General features: G+C 34.8%; 1 protein-coding gene across 1 annotated transcript in view; it reads left to right on the forward strand.

The window, feature by feature from the left end:
- Positions 1 to 749: 749 nt before the first annotated feature.
- LOC104626792 (brain-specific angiogenesis inhibitor 3-like) overlaps positions 750 to 21831 on the forward strand; it is a gene marked incomplete at its 3' end in the record, with an annotated part of 55588 nt that continues 34506 nt past the window's right edge. The window contains exons 1-7 of the mRNA XM_010294813.1: positions 750 to 842; positions 1692 to 1695; positions 2808 to 2918; positions 8189 to 8350; positions 15156 to 15320; positions 18834 to 18998; positions 19888 to 20021. Coding sequence (XP_010293115.1) covers positions 750 to 842; positions 1692 to 1695; positions 2808 to 2918; positions 8189 to 8350; positions 15156 to 15320; positions 18834 to 18998; positions 19888 to 20021 — 834 coding nt within the window. The remainder of the gene's footprint in view (positions 843 to 1691; positions 1696 to 2807; positions 2919 to 8188; positions 8351 to 15155; positions 15321 to 18833; positions 18999 to 19887; positions 20022 to 21831) is intronic.

Raw genomic sequence — 21831 nt, forward strand, 5'->3', positions numbered from 1 at the left:
GGATCTGAAGATGGAGGAATGTTTTATTCTATTTAGTATTTATTGTAAACTATGGCAGTAAACTTAAGTAAGATATTTTATTCTAAAATGCTTCATAAAAATGTATTACTGTTGACCTTCCTAGATTAAACAATTTTGAGAGCACTGTACTTGTACGCAGAAACCGGACACTTCTGATCCCATTACAAAAATGTACTTGACCCTATTTTTCTTTTCTTATGAGGCATGAATTTTAATAAGGCCTTAAAGTCCTCACCCATGCCAGTACACTGCATTTCCTGTTACAGTTTTTGTTCTCATGCAGCGTTTCGTTAAATACTTCAGCTGAACATGAAAATGAGAGTACTGAATAAGTCTGGTTCAATTTTTTGAGAAAACTTATAAAGAAATATTTTTATCTTTGCTATGAAACACTTATCTTTAATATCTATTTATATATTTACTGTATAAATGCTTAATATACCAAAGGGAGATTAGTTGAAAAGTGCATCTCAAAGACCATCAGCAATAGTTGAAGTGAACTGAATGTGTAACTTAAAAAGTGTTGTTGCCAAGTGGAAAAATGAAAAGGTCAAGGCATGATTAGATCCTGCACCAATGATTTGCATTTTATTTTGCTTGGTGATATTTGTGAGTAACTCCATCGTTGTGAATGGAGCTACACTGGGTATGAGCCACAACCCTGAAAACTGATCTCCCAGCCTTTCCTTTGCCTCTTCACCAGTGGTCTCTGTCCTGCAGGACACGGCATGTGCCTGCGCCCAGCACGGGATGCTGCAGGACTGGGACCGGAGCATTCACCATCTCCCTGTATGCCTCTGGAAAGCCTTCCTCTAGCAAAGGTCTCCCATTATTGCACTCTGCTTGTAACTTAAAACACAGAATTAAGTCTTCTGCAAGAATGGTGCCATATCTTCCAAACTGCCTGAGAAGCAGGCAGCGCGTGGGCAGCAAACTCCGAGCAAACATGCCTTGCTTTCACAGTCTCCTCAGGGGAAAAGCTATATAAAGTCTCTTGTCCTTCAGCATGTTGTTAATTACAGTTTAAATGGTCACCTGTACTGCACCTTGTAAAAACTGTAAAAGTATCATTCTAATCTTAATTTGCACTAAAATGTTGATCGTAAAACTTTAATTACAGTAAAAGATTTCCCAAAGAATAAAAAGTGATCTTAAATCAGAGGAGCTGTAAAAGAGCTGTATTTTCTAAAAATATATTCCTAATATTTTAAAACACACATGTATGTATACACATACATATGCCCATATATATGTATGTGTATATATATAATTTAATTATCTTTCATATGTATTTCTGGGATGTATTAAAATGTTGAATGTTTAATTCTCAAAATATATTTTATTAATTAGATTTTCAAATATTCTCTTTAGATGCAATCTGCATTGCTGTTCTCAAATGAATAATTAAATTTATATTTTAAGTGGTGCCATTAATGAATATTTACAAAAAGAAACACTGATTTGGTGAAATATATTAATAATTTACTAGAAAGGAAAAAAAAATTCTGCTGATTGACCCCCTAAAAATATATTTGCCTTTTATTATTTCTCTATTCTAAGTAGAAATTTAAATATGTTTACTTTAATGATTTATCAAAACAACACGTTTGCAGATAATATTTATTAGCAGTATTTACATCTTATATAATGTTTTGCATCTTTTGAGGCAGGAAGGTAAGTTTCATTATCTTCATGACTTTAAAAAAATGGGGAGAATTTTGAATTTCGCTTTTGCAAGGTAACTGTCCAGCAGAAAGGTATTTTTTACTGTTTATATTCCTAGTGCTTCAAACACCTTCTGCCTCATCAGAAACTTCATGTGGTTGTAGTTGAAGTAGTTTCCATTTTAAGCCAGAGTTCCTGGCGCACGTTTCCTGTATTACAGTCCCAACAGAAACTCGATATTTAGCACCAAGCTGACGAGAGCTGTGTGCGCCTGGGGACCAGAAGGAACTGTGCTGAAGATGCAGCAGTCCCCCGCTAAGTGCAAAGGACCCTCCACATCTCATCACAGAAAGGAAAAACAGCCTCTGAGGTAGAAGGTTAGGAGGTTTGCACAGGACCAGAGAGGGAAAATGACAGAAGCGATAGGATAAAAAATAAAAAGTCTCCCACAGTCTGTCCCTGGACGTCATTGATTTTTTTGTAGATTTCCCTATTAAAAACAATGGGGACTTCTTGCTAAATACTGGGGGCAAGATACAACCTATGGCCTTTATACCTGAGAGGTTTCAGAAAGGAAACAGTTCTTGTTCTGCTGGATTCAGCCTAAAAATTAAGCAGTTCTTTGGCTAAATTATTATTATTTCACACTGTCACCATTCCCAAAGATGACTCATTATCTCTGGTGATGGCTTCATCAGCCTGAAAGATGAGTGCAGAAATAGAAGTCCTCTGGAGGAGCAGCAGGCTCTGCCGTAGAACAGGAATGTCTAACACTGTCACAATCATTTTCTGGTGTGGTTTGCACTGATTCTAAATATAGGAGTAAAATGTCTGCATTTGAATACTTGTTTTTGTCCCGTGTCATACAGCTGATTTATAGTATGTGTCACTACATTGAATGTTGGTTCATATGATAAAATAATGTTTGAGAATCTGCAGACACAAAGTTTTTATTAAGAGCTGAGCGTAGCAAAGTTAAGTTGATGTTAACTGCCATGATCACTTGCCTGACTCTTACCAGCAACTTCCAGGTATGTTTAGGAACATATTGCATGAGACAGTATGTGACTTTTGAGAAATGTCTACACACAAGCTTTCATAAACCTTTATTCTGTCTTTAGAATTTGGAATGATGGGAGATCATACAATTAAAAGTCAGCGACCTCGATCTGTTCATGAGAAAAGGGTCCCTCAGGAACAAGCTGATGCTGCTAAATTTATGGCACAAACTGGTAATACATCAGTTACATTTTTCTATTTACTGTTGTTAATTTTAGCAAAACCACTGCATGTTTCCATAATCTTTTGCTGCATATTTGTCAGTTTTCTAAGCTGATACTTTTTTTGAATCATTTTTTTTTTTTCACCAGTTAAAGTCCATAAATAAAGTAGCTGAGAATTAGGTAGATCATACAAAAACATGCACTGTGAATGTGGATGCAGAATCATTTAGTGTAAGCATGAATTTCTTTAGGAGTAAAAGCAGCCTCACACGTACAACACACAGGACAGCTTACTGTGACATACTAACTTTTTTTCAAAGAAGATGTTAAGAACATGCTTCAGAATTTCTTTATAAATAGACTGAGGTCAAATCCCAGCTTTAGGCATTTATCAAATTAATTAATTACTAGGATGACTTTAATGTGCATACATTCAGATTTTAGTATCTTTGGCCCAGCACAACGCTCTATTCTCTAGTTTCCAGATTTGTAATTGCTAAATGAAATTGGCCGTAAGTAGTTTTTAATTGGATGTGCAAATTATCTAACAGTTTTTCATTTAAAACTTATTTTCTAATTTTGTTTGAGCAACTTCATCTTCTTTAGATACAGATAGCAAAATGATATTACAAATGTAGAGGTGAAATAATTTAAAAAAAAGAAGCCTGTTTACCAACAGTTACCACAGCTGCCTTTGAGGTCAATGATGGAATTTCAGTGGTGAGTTGAATTAAGCTCTCAAACACCAAAACTACTGCCCATTTTGACATCAGTAACGATCTGTGTATCTGTTGGTAAAATCTAATCTTCAATGATTCCCTACAGATTCCATTCCAGTAAGATACTGCATTGAAAGTCTTGTACCCCATAATTATTGTATGGATTTGGAACAACTTACTCTGTATTCCATAGATACTAACCTAGAAAATATGCCTGCATCAGTCATACATAATGCTTCCAGTTTATATTCATTTTAGTAAAAGAACTGTAATTGCTTCTAGTTATGTTGCATGTTGACTTCCTTAGTAATAGGGTGCTTTACTTAACAGATTTGCAGGAATTGATATATTAAGTAATCTAAATACCTGTATAGCCAATCAGTGTAGATGTGTTTGGTAAATAATTTAGAAGGGGAGAAAGTCTGTTTCCCTCCTATTAATCTATAGAACTGCTTTTATGGCTAACTCCCAGTTGATACTACTGTAAGCAAATGTAGCAGAAGAAGGGAGCCTAGAACCCTTTTGGTCTCCATGCAGTTTTCGTTTAGGCAAGTAGAACTTATTACTTATGTACCTAGCTCAGACTTATAATGTTAGTTGCTTACTACATAGAATAACATCATTGCTTTTATGCTGCTTCTTGAATTCATACAATTACTCCAAAAAATAAGTAAGATGATCTTATTGTTTTATATCCTCATATAAATCCCCACAGCTTTCATATTTTCAGGTAAAATTTGTATTTGATAATTTCTAGTCATGCATCGCAGTGCATCTATTATGGGTGTTAGAGAACTGCATTATAAATGCAGCACTTACACCATTACCTTCTGATAGATTGTGTGTGTGGAGTGGGAGATGAACGTTCAAAATTATACAGGCTTGGTTTTCAAGGTCCTGTTCTGAAAGCATGTGAGAGGTATCAACATAGCATATAAATTTACATGCCCAACTTTGAGAAAATTTATATTTCACATACTGTAGGTTAACACATTTTAAGTAATACTGCGCTCTTTTTGGACATACTTACTAATTTTCATCTATTCTTCATTTTGATTTTACTTTGTAGTGATCATTGCATATTTTCTTCACCTCTAATACATTTTTTTCTTGTGATATAATTAATGTGTTATCTTCTTAAACTGATTCATAGGTTACTTCTAACATATCTATCTCATTAATTTACCCATGTACTAAGTCTAATAGCCTTTAAAGTAAATGGTTATTGAGTTTATGAGGTTTCTTATATTTTAAGCCTGTTTAATATTTTATTTTGTGTAATAATAAAGCAGATGCAAAAGTGTAACAAAATTTTTCTATGGTTTAAAATGGCAGAGAGACAGGAATAGAGAATTGTCCTGGAAAAGATTTATGGAAAGCATTTAATACTGTTAGAATAGTGAACTTAATCCATGAAATTTTGCTGGGAATGGAAGAGGTTTAAATTGTGGTATTGAAATATGCATTTTCCTGTTTGTTTGTGAGTGATATGAGGCAGTAAACCATTTTATTTAAAAAAAATATTGTGTGAATAATTTATTGTCCTATATTTGTCATTTTATGTGTTTGGACTGATCCTTCCCTTAGGTGTTATGGGATTTAGAGAGTGTAATACAGGTAAGTGTTACACAGATCAATGAGGCCTTCCATACAGTAAGTTATGTTTCCTCTTACATGTTGAGCAACAGGGGAGAATAAGGGTTTGGTACCTTGCCAAATGTTAATTTGAGATTGTAGGTTTAATACAATAGATATAAAAATTTAAGAGTACTCAAGTAACTGAAACTAGAAGGAAAATAAAAAGTAGCCCATTTGAAATTTTAATTTTAGAAAAGAAATGGAAAAGAGATGAAGAGAAGAATGGAAGATGTATTTGCAGATTACCCAGGCAATCTAGGTTTATTCTAGAAAATAAAACATTCTTTATTTGCTTAAATTAAAAATGGTTAGCTATGGTATGATATGTCTGTAAAGATGTTTCCCTCCTTTAAAATATTTTAAAATAAGTAATAAATATATTGACATCAGTATAAAATATTCTGAAAAACAAAAAATTACCAAAAAAATCTTAATGCATTGTGCGAAAGCAAGTAAAGTAGCTGGTGAGAGAAATTTGTTCTTTAATTTCCCTGATTTCACTCTTTCTGCACCATACATCATGTTAGTGTGGAGGATCTTGCTCCAGCCAATGTTTAAGCACTCTGTCCTTTACTTATGTTGAAGTATGTTGAAAGATTCTGCCTTTTGCGAATGGACAGTACATATATGCTCAGAATTTTTAATAATTAATATTAATTTTGAAATTCACTTAATACAATCACACTTCTTAGTATCACGTTACTGCTATTTTTCATTGTATTCCAAGGGCTAAGACCAACTTTTTATCACTTTAAGATATTTGAAAATTTAAATATTTAATGCTTCATTTATGTATTTTATTAGCTATGGACTGTCACCACCTCTGTGTTGGATAATGGATAATTTACACTGAGTATATATGACTGCTTTACATAATGAGGAACATCTTGAGAAACAGAGCTTCGAGTTTTTCTGCAGTTTGTCCTTTCATCTAGACCATTTTAACAAAGGCAAAGTCAAACTTCAAACGTGGGAAAAGACAAAAAATATTTGTCTAGAAACCCAGAGTAATACATGTATTTTTACCATGTACATAGGCCTTATAGTACACATTGTATAAATGTCACTGTCTACCTAGATATTAGCTATATTTACTGTATTATATCATCTAATCTAAAACCAAGCCATGTAATAACCTAATCAAAATGCTAAATTCGTATCAGAAAAATGGTTAAAACAATAATCAGTGATTAAAGTTCTCATTTTCTTTACCTAACAAAGAAAATTACCACAAAAATCACTTCAGTGAATTTTTGTGTGTAAAAAAACCACAGTTTTGTCCTTGCTCATAGAAATTGTTAGAACTGTATATAATTTCATGAAAAGCAGAGATTTGTGTCCTAATTATAAAGCATTCTGTCTTGTTACTGAATAAGAAGCACTTTTTTAAAAAAAAAAGCATTAAATAACTGTAGAATTGCTTCCTAGAGGACTAGCAGAGACAAGCATTTTGCAAAAGTTTCACGCTTGGCCTCTGGAAACAAAAGAAAGAGCTTGGACAGATGCTTGCTACAAAAGCACAGTTTCAAGAAATAGTATATTATTTGCCACATTCTTGGAAGGTAGCATCAGAGTCTTCCTTGTTTGCAGACATTCCCTTGGTTGTGACCACTATGAAAACTTTTGGAAGAGTAGAGGTTTATTAAGATAACCGAAATTTTAAGCAAGATATTCAAGACTGAAGGTTGTATCATGCCACAAATTTTAAAGCAGAAATTCCCATTTGTTTCAAAAAAGACTTAGGTTTAAAAATCAAGGGTGTAATAGAGGCTTCAGCATGCCATTTTATATTGCCATTTTAATGGAAGAAGTTGAACATGAATCCACAGTTGATTACTCAAATTTTTCAGTGAGGTATATTCAGGTTTTTTTTATATTCAGGTTTATTTTTGAATTTGCTTTCTGAGAATACTCAAGGGGTCAAGTTTTCTGAACATGAATGCCTTTGGGAAAGGAATTCCAGGACTGTGTATACGGCTGTTCATGGAAACTAAACTTAAGCCTTCTTTCCTGAACATCCATGCAAGAAGACATTATGCATTACTTGCTTTCAAAAAATAGAAATAATATAATGTGCTATCTCTCAACAATAACAAAAAACACAACTCTGTTCAGATGTACAGTATTAATAAATCACATCTGACAATTTTGAACATAGTAGCATGTACTATATGCAGTAATGAGGCCTAGCGCATCCAAGAGTTTAGCACACCTGTAGGTCAAAGGCGAGGAGCAGATTTGTGCAGTAAATGATCAAGCCAAAGTTCCCATCCCACGGTTCAGGTTAAAATTTCATAAGCAAAGCCCCTCTTTTGAAGAAGGGAACTTCTCTCAAATGCTAGATGACTGTCCTCCATGGAACAAAGGATAAGAAATTAGGGGGTTGGTTTGTTTGGTTGGTTTTTTTTTTAAATCATAGAATCATAGAGTCTTTGGGTTGGAAGGGACCTTTTTAGGTCATCTAGTCCAACCCCCCTGCAATGAGCAGGGACATCTTCAAAAACTGGTAGAGTTTCTTAAACTATTGCCTAGCCTTCATTCTAGAACAATAAGTATGAATATCAAACATAAATCCTTTGTTATTATATAAAGAGAGTTGTCCATGTTCTTTTAGCATCCTGAGGGCAATGTTGTTTCTAAAATGTTGAAGGGCAGTAGTTCTCATAAAGTTGTAAATGATACTAAACGATCAAAGTGTTTCCTTCTGACAGGTGTTATGTGACTTCAGCATTGTAGGTGTCTTTATTTTCTGTTCATTGCACATTTTCACAGCTGCTTTGCTCCATGAACTTTTAAATATTTATTTTGTTGTGGTACTTTTTTCTTTGATCTGTAAGAGCAGACGATATGAGCTTCAGCAAAAAAAAAAGTCTCATTAATACTTATGTCTATATTCATGTTTGTTTGTTGTCTTGAATACAGGTGAATCTGGTGTTGAAGAGTGGGCCCAGTGGAGTACGTGTTCAGTTACTTGTGGTCAAGGGTCGCAGGTGCGAACCAGAACTTGTGTATCACCTTATGGGACACACTGCAGCGGCCCTTTAAGAGAATCAAGGGTTTGCAATAACACTGCCCTCTGTCCAGGTAGTGTTAGCAGCCAATAAATAAAATTGTGGATGTTTTTGAACTGTATAATGATAAGAATTTGAAACTATTTTTTAATTATTATTATTTTTTTAACATGAATTTCATAAGGACATTTCAATTAGAGCAGAGAAGTGTAATTCTATACAGCTATGAAATTTTGTCATGTAGATTGTTATTTTTACTTTCAGAACAGCCATGATATAGACCAAGAGTCCCTTTTTTTCTGATAGTTTCAGATTTTTAAAAGAAGTCTATATTATCTGATTTTCACTCAGAAAAGAGAAGGTATAGCGTGAGTACAAAACAAACTAGGGAAGAAATCCAGATCATCAGTACATTAAGAAGCAGAGACTGATTAACAGGGTGGGTTAAGGTAACATATATTATTCAACACTGCAATTATTTCACCATTTAGAATACTGTATTCTAGGCAATGGGCCAGACAATGTTCTCTGCACGGTAATGTCTTCATGGACTTTCCTTTACATTGTTCTGGCAAGAAAGGGCAACAGCTACCCATCAAAGGAAGACAGAGCAGACAAAAAGTAGCTCTTTTACATCTGACACAAGGTAAACATCATCAGTATCTTGCATCACAGTTTTCCTACTCCTTTTGTCTCAGACATCTGGACATAGTTGGAGTTCAGCAGTAGTTATACACTAAGGAGAAGAGACAGGCATGTTCGAGTTAGTTGCTGAAAGGGCACATCTCATTTCTTTAGACTCTACCTGTGGATCTGATTAATCTGGGGTGGGAAGCAAAAAGGAAGTGTCTGAAACACAAAAAAATTATATGCTTCCCTTCAGATATACAAATCCCTCAGGTCTTAATAACATTTGATCCCAAGACGGTGGTGAGCCATCTTCAGCTTTTGGGGAAACTCACTCCATTTTTGAAGTCAACTAAACGGTCACACACAGAGAATCCCCTGGACTTTATCTCAATGAGGAACAATATGTAAAATCAAACTCTCATGTTGTTACTGTGTGTTGAAAAATATCCGCCAGGATATGTGATCCCATCAGAGTCTGTGTATCAACATTATAAGCATTTAGGGAACCTCTGTAATGGAAAGCAACTTAAAAGATTGTATCTAGATAAACCATCACTGTAATAAGAATTGCTTTCAGCAACTAATGCTTTACTACTGTGCTTTAGGTAGACAATTCACATGGGATTTTCTAATATTTTTGGGTAGAAACCCCCAGGCAGGGCTTCAAATCACTTGAAGTGTTTCCACACAAAAATGGCAGTTATTTCTAAAAAAATTAGGCTAGCTTAGAGTCTGCCAGAGGTGGGATACCTTGCAAAAGAACTCTCAACTTGAAAGTACAAAAATAAGAATTGAAAAAAGAGAACTATAGGAGAAAAGAACAAGAAGTGAAAAAAGAGAACTATAGGAGAAAAGAACAAACATTCCAAACCATCAAAGATAAGTTTAAAGATTCCTTTGAAACTGCATTAAGTATGAACATGAAAACACACGGTCCAACATTCACAATGAGATGCAGTCCTGCCTGCTTTCTTGCTCATTTAGTATTACGTAAGAAGAGGAAAGGCATTTAAATCACCTAATTTTACAGAATTTTATCTTCATTCTCTCCAGTAAGGAATGAGAACTTTTCATATCAAAACAAAAAATATCCATGTAATGCAAAAGCCAAGGTAATTAACTTGCTGTCAAAGTAAACTGGAAAAAAGTTAATTCCTAAAAATCACATTGTCTAGCAAACTTCTAAACAATGCTCACACAAGAAGACTGTTCTGTATTTCTCAGCTTACAAAAGGGGCTCTTTCCTAATACCTGAACTTCTGCTTCAGGATATGGCTTTTGTTTCCAGATACCTGATACGAGCAATGGCTACCAATTCTCATTGGCTAACAGTGATACTGTCAAGACATTTTCCTTTTCAGATCATCACAGCTTATTCTGATAATCTTCATGTATCTTGAGTTACCTTTCCTAAATAATTAGTCTTCTGGTCTTAATCTTGCATATGGTTTCACATAATTACGATAACCTTATTAATTTACGTTGATCTCTTTCTGGCTACGGGATCACTACTGTGTGGCAGTGTGCAAGATTAGCAATTTAGAAATGTGTTTTTCCTAGTTACAGCTCCATTAATTTTTCAAGCATCCCTTTAATTATTAGCCTAAATATCACCTGTCCTCATTATATTAAGTATCCTGACTCAGAGAGTTGCATAGTTCAGGATTATTGCTGAATAATGTACATGAATAGTTTGTACACTAGTATAATTAAAACACGCATTCGACAAAAAAATCCAAACATGCATACATAGATGGGAACTGGCCTGTATACCACTCATTCCATACAGCTTTTGGACTCTGCTAACACAGCAAGATTTTACATTGGAGACCGTAAACTAGAAGCAATAAAAATACAAAAACATAACAATAGTCTCTCCTTGTAACCTATAAATAAAAAATCTACTTGGGCATATGTATGTGTTTACATGGGGAGGGGGGGGCAGTATTTTGAGAGCTGGAATAATGTTTCCTAATCAAAAAGTTGCCCCTTCGAAGTAAAGAAGTATGCAGAATGGCCTACTGGACTATACTTTTATATCTATCTACTATATACTATCTATCCACAAGCTTAGTGGATCATTCCTAACACAGCTAAAACTTCAAGGAGAAAGGACATGGAATTTCCATGCCTGTAGATCATCTCAACTAGTTTCTATTTCTCCTTCTCCATAGCCTTCAACAGCTTTTACCACAAAAATTTAGCTGAAGCTTAGCATTTTCAGGTTTATGGGTAAAGAAAAGCATGGCTGGAGCAGGAATACCCTAAACCATTTCAAAATTTGTATATTGAAAAGCTGTATTTTGGCTGGTATGATATGCTAAGACTGCTTTACTTATCTCCCATCTTTTCTCAGGGCCATTTCTCCCATTTTCTCATGATATGGTATCTCATTGGTATCTCATATGATATCAATGAAGTTTAGCCATATTGCTGAAACGCTGAGCATTTTGATATATTCTGTGCCTGCATGGTACACTAACAAAATTGTTACAGAGAAATTAGCCTTATCTTTTTTAATTCATGTAGCTTTATTGTTATAATCTATGCTCTGGAAGTTCAGGCCTTCACTTGAGAGAAAAAAAATAAACGTAAGGAAAACTTAGGTTTAGAATTAGAAAGAGGCAAGGCAGAAATAGAATAGCTGTACGGCTTAAATATGAAGGTTTAAGAAGGCAGCTGTCAGAAAGTTTGCTGAGTTTATGTATTATAAATTTAAAAAAGATTTTTGGCTGGACAATTTAAACTATACTAAAGGCAAATACAACACTTAAGTGAGTTTAAATTTATGTATACAAACCTTCTAACTTAATTTTAAAAATTCCTTCAATGTAGCATCTGCTTAGATGCAGTTATTCAGCCATATTAAACTATGATACCACTTGCAATGAGATGTCAATGGCCATAATAGCTTTCCAATATCTGTTCAGTTTAAAGCTGAAGAAATCAAAAGCATTTAAACCCCAATAAAAATCTCCCAAAGTATGTTTGTAGGATGAAGGCCAGCATGGCCTCACGCTTTCTCCCACTTCACAGCAGTTGCGTATTGTGAACACTGTGGGTGTTTGCTTCAACATGATTAGGTTCACAGAGTGGCAGAGTGAAGGGAAAGATGCGCTGCAGTAATCCAAACTCGTACTAGCAATGTTTTTGACAGATAAATTGGCAATAATCTGAATATTTTTGTCCCAAATAATGAATCTTGCATCTGAAACTGTGTTATAGAAAACAGTAACTCCTCTGTGGGCCAGATCTCCATCTGGTGTAATTTGGCATAGATCATCTGGCTATAATTCAGTATTATAGGGGTTTTTTGCATTTAGGAAATGGTATTAAAGAAAGAAAATATAAATGAATTATAAGAAAAAAACCCAAAGTTTAAAAATGTTAAATTGAGATGTTATTTTAAAGCTAATCTGGATAATACTGGACACTTCTGTGATGCATTGAACAGGTTAATTCTCCTTGATATTTGCTTGCTGACACAGGTTGTTTTCTTAGTGTTATGCCTTTTCCATCCTTGACTTTACTAGTTTCAGATATACAAGTCTATACATACAAGAAGGTACTGTGAAATTTTTACCTGAGCTAAAATTTGTCATGGAACATGATTTTAGACACAGCATACTTTAAACCACAAACAGAGAGAGGCTGCTGTAAGTTTGAGTCCACCCAAAGTGAAACATTTCGTTTTGGCTTACGTTCAGATCCAAAATCACAAAAGAATTATTCTGTGTTGTTGCTAACATGCAGTCACTCTTGCCAGAAGAGATATACAACCTTTTGGCTCAAGACAGTATCTTTAAAGGGCCCCTCAGTACCTGTATCTGTCATTTTTAAATGAAGACAACTAACTTGCAGCATTTTGACAGCATCAAATCAAAACTCCAAATTAAACAGTAGACTCAAACTCATATGTACCCTGAAAAAACTCAGCCTGTGTCTACATAGTGTCAAGACCATTTTAATTTATTATTTTTTACAGAATAATCTTTTTCTAAATTGGATTAATTTTGTTTTGCTATCTTTTGTACTTTTTGAAGTTCTTCTTGTTGCACCTGAACATCTTAATCAACCATTGTAGTATCAGGAAATGAAATTATATCATTGTTATTATCGACTACTGTTTGGAATCTGATCTGACAAATTGGTTTCTCATTAATCTTTCTCATATGATAAAAAATTTGGAGTCTTAGAGGTATGTCTGTATTCCGAATCTAATATTTTGCCAATGAGAAAAAAATCTTCAGATCATATGGCTGGATCAGAGTAGTGTAAGAATAGTACCTGTTGAGAAAACGTGAGGGATTATATGCAGATATAGTCATCAATTTACTAGTTTTAGAAGAGTTAGGTTTCCTCATTTTGACCAAAATATCACAGTTAATCAAGGTTTCTAAAATAACTAGACTCAGATCTGTCACTTTAACATTAATTTGGAATGTTCTTGTGAAGTTTTTTTTCTGCTAATATAATGCAGATTGACATGATATTTAGAGTAAGATAATTTTAATAAAGCTAACCATGTAGAAGGTGGAATAATTATTGTGCTTTTTGACCACTTGTACGTGATCACTTGGAAACCTTTAAACAACTGAGCTGTTGTCTAGTGGGTTAAAATCTTCCCTGAATGAAGCCTGATATTTTCTGTCAGCTATTATTTCTCAGAAGTTAGCTAACAAACTTTTATCTCAACATAGTATATGAAATGAGAATTTTCCTTACTTTTAATGAAATGCAATAGAACTTACCTACATACAGAATTCCCCTTGATCTTACTGATGATTTTGTGATAATATGCCAGGGAGCTGAACCTTCTTCCGCACCCTTGGCAACTGAATTTCACCTCAGGAAATGTTATTCTGATCACTACAAGAAAAGAGGCTTATTTGTAGAAACCGGGCAGGTGATACATGCCTTCAGGACAAAGGAAACCTATATACCAGAAGTTCACAGTGATGAACAAAAGGGAGAATGAACCAGAAAATCTATTTCTTCTGTAATGTTGTGAAACATTACCAATGATACAGAGATGTTATACACTATTTCACCCTCTAGACAGCCTTCAAATAGACAGGGTTGCAGAAATGCACAAAGTTATGTGATACCAAGTGTGATGCTTAGTCTGGATACTAAGTTTCTGGATTTTTCTTAAATGCCTAGCATTACTACGGTTCTCATTATTACATTCCTGTTCTCACAGAGCCTAATTTAAACCTGTGTAACTGCTTTTATTTAAGCAGAAGAAAAATAACTACAGTTTGTTTTGCAGTATTTTTCAATTTATAAAGAATTGTTTTACCAATGCATGTATAGAATTGTCTTACATGTTTAATTATAATAGAGAACTTTCTGAAAATTTAACCCTAATTTTTTCTCAAAAGGGAATGCATATGATATACAAGCTCGTATGAATATTGTGTATTAGTTTCTCCTACAGTGGAAAAAAGTTAAGGTAGAGAAAGATGCATCTTCTGTGATTCTTTATATTAATTTTATGAAATACTTGTATATAAAAATATTGGTATGTGTTTGTAATTTATTGTGTACTCTGAAGGTGTTTCAAGTCTGTTGAGTGAATATTTTTTTAGGATAGAATCATGCATGTATTACTGTGTATGTTAAATCAATGACTATGTTCATGTAAGGAAATAATGCAAATCTCTTTTGCTTATGTGGTCTTGGAATTTTTGAGGAAGATAATCAAGCACATGTGCTGCCATGTTTCCACCAGAATTTAAATAAGTGAAACAGTTGTAAGATAACAGCCCCAATTTATGGTGGTGACACAGTAAAAAATTATTGCAATTATTCCTATATCTTCAAAAGAAAGCTGCTTCAAGTTTTTAGAGTTGCCTTGATACATAAAGTATATGCCTGATTTTCACAAAGACAAGTCTCCTGAAAATCAGGGTTATAAAACATATCTCAAGTCAGGCACCAAAGTTATCATAACTAACTTTTGTTAAGGGAAATCATCTTTCTTAAAAGACTGAAAGAAAAGAAAATGTGGTAGTGGTTTAAAGATTAGAGAAAATTAAATACATTTTAGAGAAAATATACTTTTAAAATTGAAATTAACTAAATTTTATACAGGATTTACTTGACAATGCTAAAGATTATCTGTGTACTGATTTCCATGAAGTTGGCAAAATAATTCCCATTTAAAATATTGATCTTGTTTATTTTGAAATCCTTTTGTTACTTGTGTGTCTCTTTCTGGTTAAAATCTGTTTGGTTTGTTGCAGTACATGGCGTTTGGGAGGAATGGTCACCTTGGAGTTTGTGTTCATTCACATGTGGTCGAGGCCAAAGAACTAGGACAAGGTCATGTATACCTCCCCAGTATGGGGGAAGATCATGTGATGGACCTGAAACACAACATAAACCTTGCAATATTGCACTCTGCCCTGGTGAGCTCATATAGCAACTCTCTGCTTTGTTATAGTGCATTCGATGTGGGTTGTTTGTGATTTCTTGCCCTTTGCATACAGGAAAAAAAAAGTTTTGCAAAGTGAGTAGAGAAGGTAATATTGTTCATAATTCTGACTGTAGTGATTAAAAGATATACTCAGGATAGTAACTCTGTTTGAGATACTATACAAGCAAACAATTTTTAATTTCTTCAAGATAGTCTTCCTGTAGGGCATGAGATGTTGTGTAGGAAAACTTGATTCAGGATCAGTCTTAGAGAACCAAAAGGCAAACAGCTTTCCAAGTGTGGCTTAAAGGGACATGTTCAGAAGTCACACAGTTTGTGTCCACCATATCCATTTGAATTATATTTGCTGAGATGTTCACTGTAACTATTTATTCATCATACCACAAACATATTTGGGAAACCATAAACTTTTAATTGCTATTAATTTATTAAAATTTATATTATTTACATGTGTGCAGAGAGAAAGGCTGACACAATTGACACAATTACTAGGGCATTTTTTGAATCCCAGTTATGCCCTTAAGGTAAGGATTTTAAGTGCCTCATTTCTGGGAGTTAGCTGCTAAACCACTTTCAAAAAAAATACCTCTAACCAAGTAAACAATGCATGGACTTCATGTTAAACCTTCCATCCACTGAAATGAAACTAACTAAAAAAAATGATCTATTATTTCAAAATTGATTTTAAAATTTTTGTCTATAGGTTATGATTAATTTTGACCAAAATTTTCAACATGTGTATATATAAGTATGTATGTATATATGTATACGCATATGTCTGTATATAATATGTATGTAATGCCTAAGTATTACAATGCGTTCAATAACCATAAAGAAGATTATATATAATAATAATTTATGGTTATTGAACTCAATGTAATATTTAGGTATTAAAAAGGTTTCAGGTAGCTGTAGTGTGAGAAATTTCTTTCATGAGTTCTGTCTGACTGTGAGGGTTACCCTTGCAGTAGCCTTGTTGAATATCCACAGTTCACAACAGTGCTGGAAGTAGCTTCTCCATGACTAGAGCTCTTCCTGAAAAGGATTGATGGACATTTCATTACTAAATGGTTGTTTGATGATTTGAAAACAGAAATTAAGCAAAAAGTGGAACTTAGTGCCTTGCAGAATGAAAATTAAATTTCTTAGATTTTTATTAAACCTGAATTTTGCTTTTCTTCCGGTCAGCAAAGTATACTCCAACTTTAGGACAAAATCTGTGGAAAAGTTTTAGTCTGGAATGCAGCTGCAGAATTTTTGAATTAATCCATTTTTTGGCCAAGTTGACAGCTGTGCAATTCTACATGTGTCTACACAAAAGTAATTAACATGATATATGAGCATGAAGCAGAGTTGACAACAAGAGAAATGCCAAATAAAAATAGCAGAGAAGAAATTAATGTATTCAGTTCACTTCAGTATTGCAAATAATCACAAAAGATATTACACCTTATGTGTCAAAATAAGCAGTTTTTTAGGAATTCTGCATTTTGAACAGTCATTTGTACCTAAATTACTTTTACCAGAAGACGTTATATACTGGTTATTTTTAAAATCAAGAGTTTAAATTTTTGCTGAATATTAAGATTTGCTGTAATTTGAATGTTCAGTTTTATAGGGGAATCTTCATGGTGAATTCTTTAGTCTTTTAACAGTATTTCTGAAATAGTAAATTCACATGCTATTTGCTCCTAAAGATAAAGAAGGAAGATGTATGAAATATATATGAGAAGCCACGGAGTGAGTTTTCTCCATAGACACTATAATAATTGATTCGATCTTTCCTACCCTAAATAATCCTATATATCAATGAATAAAACTGAAGAGGGTGCATTGAAATGTAATTTCCATAATGTTTTCCTCTTCACATAAAGCTTTTATGATTAATGAGTGCAACTAGCTTCATGTTTGGAAAGATTTCCATTTTCTGCTGAATAAATTATCAGGGTGCAGCTTCATAGCTTGAGAGGCATCTGCATTAAGAAGTGGTTCACAATCAGGCATTACATAGAATATTTAATATAGAACTTCAGGGAAAAGCCTCAGAAACTCTCTTCTTTTAATTCACTGGTTGCTGAGATCCTGGGCATTAGAGATACAGATAGTATCTTTGAACTGTTCTGTGATTACTGTCAGACAACAGTAAAATAGTTCACCTCCGTATTTCACTGAACCACTCATACAGACACAGTATGTTAAATCACTCACTTAAAGATTCTGCTTCCTATTTTAATTATTAACACCATCACATTAGGAAGCTGTTATTCCAACCCTCCTTTGTAAGAATCCTGAAATCATGGGTTGGCAAGTGTGCCAAGTGAAGTTACTAATTTTCTGATGTGGTGCTATGTCAAAAGTATTTATAAACCCAGGCTTTCAAGGATGACTATTAACCAAAATTGTATTACAACCTACACTTTGAGTTTATATTGGGAAACTGCGGGTGCAATGAGGAACTGATGATTGCTGAAGTCTGTATGAGCACAGGATTCTGAATTAGCACAATCAGTAATGAAACATTTCACAATGTTTACCCATGTTCAAAAATACTGTCAAGTCCTACTATTATAGACCATATAATTTTTCACTTGTATGAAACTTAATTGGTTTATATTTTTTATTACTTTGTTTTTAATATTTTCATTTACATCAAGAAGCTTTCTGAAATTAAAAATAACAGTCCTAATCCTTTACTCATAGGAATATTCATCCCAACTCAAATGTATGGGCTAATACAAAATACAGAACTGGTCACCATATCTATTTTGTTTAAAAAGTCAACTTGACACATTCAGAAAGAAGCTTATACAATATGCAAACAGAAGCAGAGCTGTTTCTGTCCTCCTACATTTTATGTCAAAAGAATGTTGAGGAACTGGGATCATTTACCTTACAGGGAGGATGACTGATAAAAGTATATTCAGAATTATAAGCATAGAGAACAGACACCGCATGTGAAGCAAAGTGGTAACTCCTGTTTTCCTTTTCCTATTCAACTAAAGATCTAATTTCACAGTCAGGACCGATAATCTTATAAGCTGACCCATCTGAGTTATCATTGCAGCTGTAATAAATCACTTTGAAGGTGTCAGGGTTTCCATGATACAAGGTTAGCCTCCACTTTTGCCTAAAAAGACAAGACCAGTCTTTTTAATAAGGCCTTGTGTTTAATAAGGCCTTTCAAACTATATGGTATGTGAGCAAAATCATAATTTATTCTTTATGAGTGTACAATTAGACAAGATGAAATATTCTTTACTTGAAGAAAAAGGAAAACAGTTTTATATCATTTTGAAGTAGCTGATAATGGTGGTTTCTGTGTTTGATTGCTGTAAGAAGTCAAGCGTCTTCAGGCTAAGCCCAGTACGAGGGGCTGCATTCAGGCCTAAGTTGAAACCCCCTTACCTAGAAGGAAGCCGCAAGGCCCTGCCTGGCTTAGCTGGTAACTCTGCTGTGTCCATCTCTTTTGTGCCTGCCACGGCAGTCGACGGACAGTGGCAGGAGTGGAGCTCATGGAGCCAGTGCTCGGTGACCTGCTCCAACGGCACACAGCAGCGGAGCCGGCAGTGCACGGCGGCGGCCCATGGTGGCTCCGAGTGCAGAGGGCCCTGGGCCGAGAGCCGGGAGTGCTATAACCCCGAGTGCACCGGTGAGTACCGACTGGCGCGGGGAGCTGCAGCTCTACCTCTCCTCCTCAGGAGAGACTCAGGGGCTGGTCTTGCCAGTAGCTCTGAGCTGGAAACCAGGGGTGTGCTGGCAGGCCCCCAGGCCGCCACAGGCCTCAGCGGGCTGCAAGGGGGCAGAGCAGCTGCCTCCAGAGGGAGGCCTAGGCCCTCGCTCTTATTTGATGAGCCACCTGGAGATAAAAGCTAAAGACTATGTCTCGAAAGACTGTATGACAGGTTGCATATCACCTTTTTGGTTTTATCACTATTTAAACGACATTCAACAATTTTGGAAAGATATGTTTGAGGCCTAAAAAAAACTTGAAAAGTGTCTTGTGGACCTAGAAAGTGAACAACTATGAACTGATTCCCTTTTATGCTGAGACTACTTAATAATCCACTGGCAGTATAAAAGCAACCTTCCAGGGTGGGTAAATTACATTTATAGCTACTTTTAAGCCTCATTTGCACTGTCACAGAATGTAAAAATCAAGCTCCTAAAATATCACATGGAAAAATATTTTAATTTAGTTTTTTAAAGGGTAGTTATGCATGTTGTGTGTACCATTACGGTACAACAGCATTATACAAGTATATAGAAAAAAAAATACAAAAGGGTCAATGCCTGTTTTGCAGTCTAAGTGTAAGTTAATGTGCACCAATTTTTTTTTTGTTTTATCTCAAGATGCAAGTCATTTAGACAACCAACCCATATGTAGGAGCCAAGCAGAGACTTCCCCATCTTCTCTATGCCTCTATCTACCACTCTGTCACTGTTAGTTGTATCGGGGGGGCTTTCTTTTCTTACCCATGTAGAAAATAACCTATATATCCTTCTTTAAGTTGCCACTCTAACTATATTTTTCCAAACAGCAAATGGCCAGTGGAACCAGTGGGGCCATTGGAGTGGCTGTTCCAAATCCTGTGACGGTGGCTGGGAGAGACGGATAAGGATCTGTCAAGGTGCTGCTGTGACTGGACAACAGTGTGAAGGAACCGGAGAGGAAGTTAGAAGGTGCAGTGAACAGAGGTGTCCTGGTGAGATGCAAATATAATAATTGTTATTATCTACACTGAAGTATGACTTTCTTTAACAGTCATCTTTAGAAGAGACAAGATCAATGTCCATAGAGCAATAACCATAAAGAGCCATATCTGACCTTTCTTTAGACAAGTCACTGCTGTTTTTCTCAGTAGAGTTGTGTTTATGTAGCTAGGTATCAACTAGCCATATTGGATATATGAGCAGTAGTAGAGAAAATTAGCAGAAAAATATTTCATTGCCTAGGGATGCTTACATTAGTTGGCTCTGTTGTGATAGGACAAGGGGTAATGGTTTTAAACTAAAAGACGGTATATTTAGATCAGTTGTAAGGAAGACATTTTTCACACCAAGGGTGGTGAAACACTGGCACATGTTGCACAGAGAGGTGGTAGATGCCCCATCCCTGGAAACATTGCAGGTCAGGTTGGACAGGGCAACTACAGCAACCTGATCTAGTTGAAGATGTCCCTGCTCATTGCAGGGGGGGTGGACTAGATGACCTTTGAAGGTCCCTTCCAACCCAAAGATTCTGTGATTCTATGATTTGGAGTGGTTATGATATGCTACAGAAATTCTCTCTGGATGCACTGTTTCTGAGAATATCAGGGTGGTTTTGTAAATCATGGAATTCTTTTTACCCAGTGTGCAAGAGACTTCTTTGTAATACATTTAGGGTAAATTTCAGCTCAGTAAAAATAAGGGAAAAAGCAAACCTTTGTGTACTGTATAGAATGAATGGATACATGAGCAACATTTTATAAAAAGGAAAGTAAGTTAAAATGAAAAAGGCACATCTTTCCTGTCTTAATATAATGCTTAAATATATTTGTTTGCAGCACTTTTTACTTTGTCCTCCCAACAAATTTAAGTCTCCCCCACAGAAAGCTAATAAAAGTGTACTTTTGAGCTTCTTCAAAAGTGATGAATAAACAAGAACAGCTGGTGAATCTGATCATATTCATCTATAAAGACACATTGTCCTGAAGTAAAAGAATGCATTGTTGGATAGATGTAAGATGACAAAATAAAGTGTAAGTAGTGTGGGATGTCTTAGCCATTCACTTGAACTGCAAGCCAGGAAACAACAAAAATCAATTTAGCAATCTCTTTGACTTCTGGACATTTCAATGGTTATGTTCTCTGCTAGTCAGAGAAAAGACTTAAATGACGGGTAGGCTTTGGGTCAGGAAATGGGAAATGTATCAGTTGTAAATTTTATGTTATCAAGCTCACATTTTCATAGGTAGCATGTTTATCTCTTGACAGCAATCAAAGAACAGTTTTCAAGGTGTTTGCGGTACAGTAGAACAACGAATCTCATTTGAAGAACAAAAGGACTATTTGTAGTTATAATGTTATAATACTATACTGGAGAAGTTAACCAAATTTTACTTACTTCTCAAATGATCTTTTTAATTTTAATAAAACATTCATTATTTGAAAAGCAGTATAAAACAGTATTTGTATTGGATTCCTAAACAAATTAAAATTCCCGTAGTTAATGCCGACTTCCTCTATGATAAGCACAGCACTAAGAGAAGGTTAATGTGAATCTTCTCAATAAGCAGGCATTCAGATCAACCAGACTCTGATTATAAAACCATTCTTGTAATAATTAGCATTTATGTATTTAAAAGAAAAACTATGCTGCTGCAGTTCATTTTTCAAAGGTTGCCACCTGCTGTTAATAAAATATTTTACAGATGTATTTACAAGTCAAATGCACACAGAGTTTTATTTTCCATTTGATAAATTTATTTACTTGATTAATT

The sequence above is a fragment of the Phaethon lepturus genome, unplaced genomic scaffold, assembly GCF_000687285.1.
Source record: "Phaethon lepturus isolate BGI_N335 unplaced genomic scaffold, ASM68728v1 scaffold4819, whole genome shotgun sequence".
Lineage (NCBI taxonomy): Eukaryota > Metazoa > Chordata > Aves > Phaethontiformes > Phaethontidae > Phaethon > Phaethon lepturus.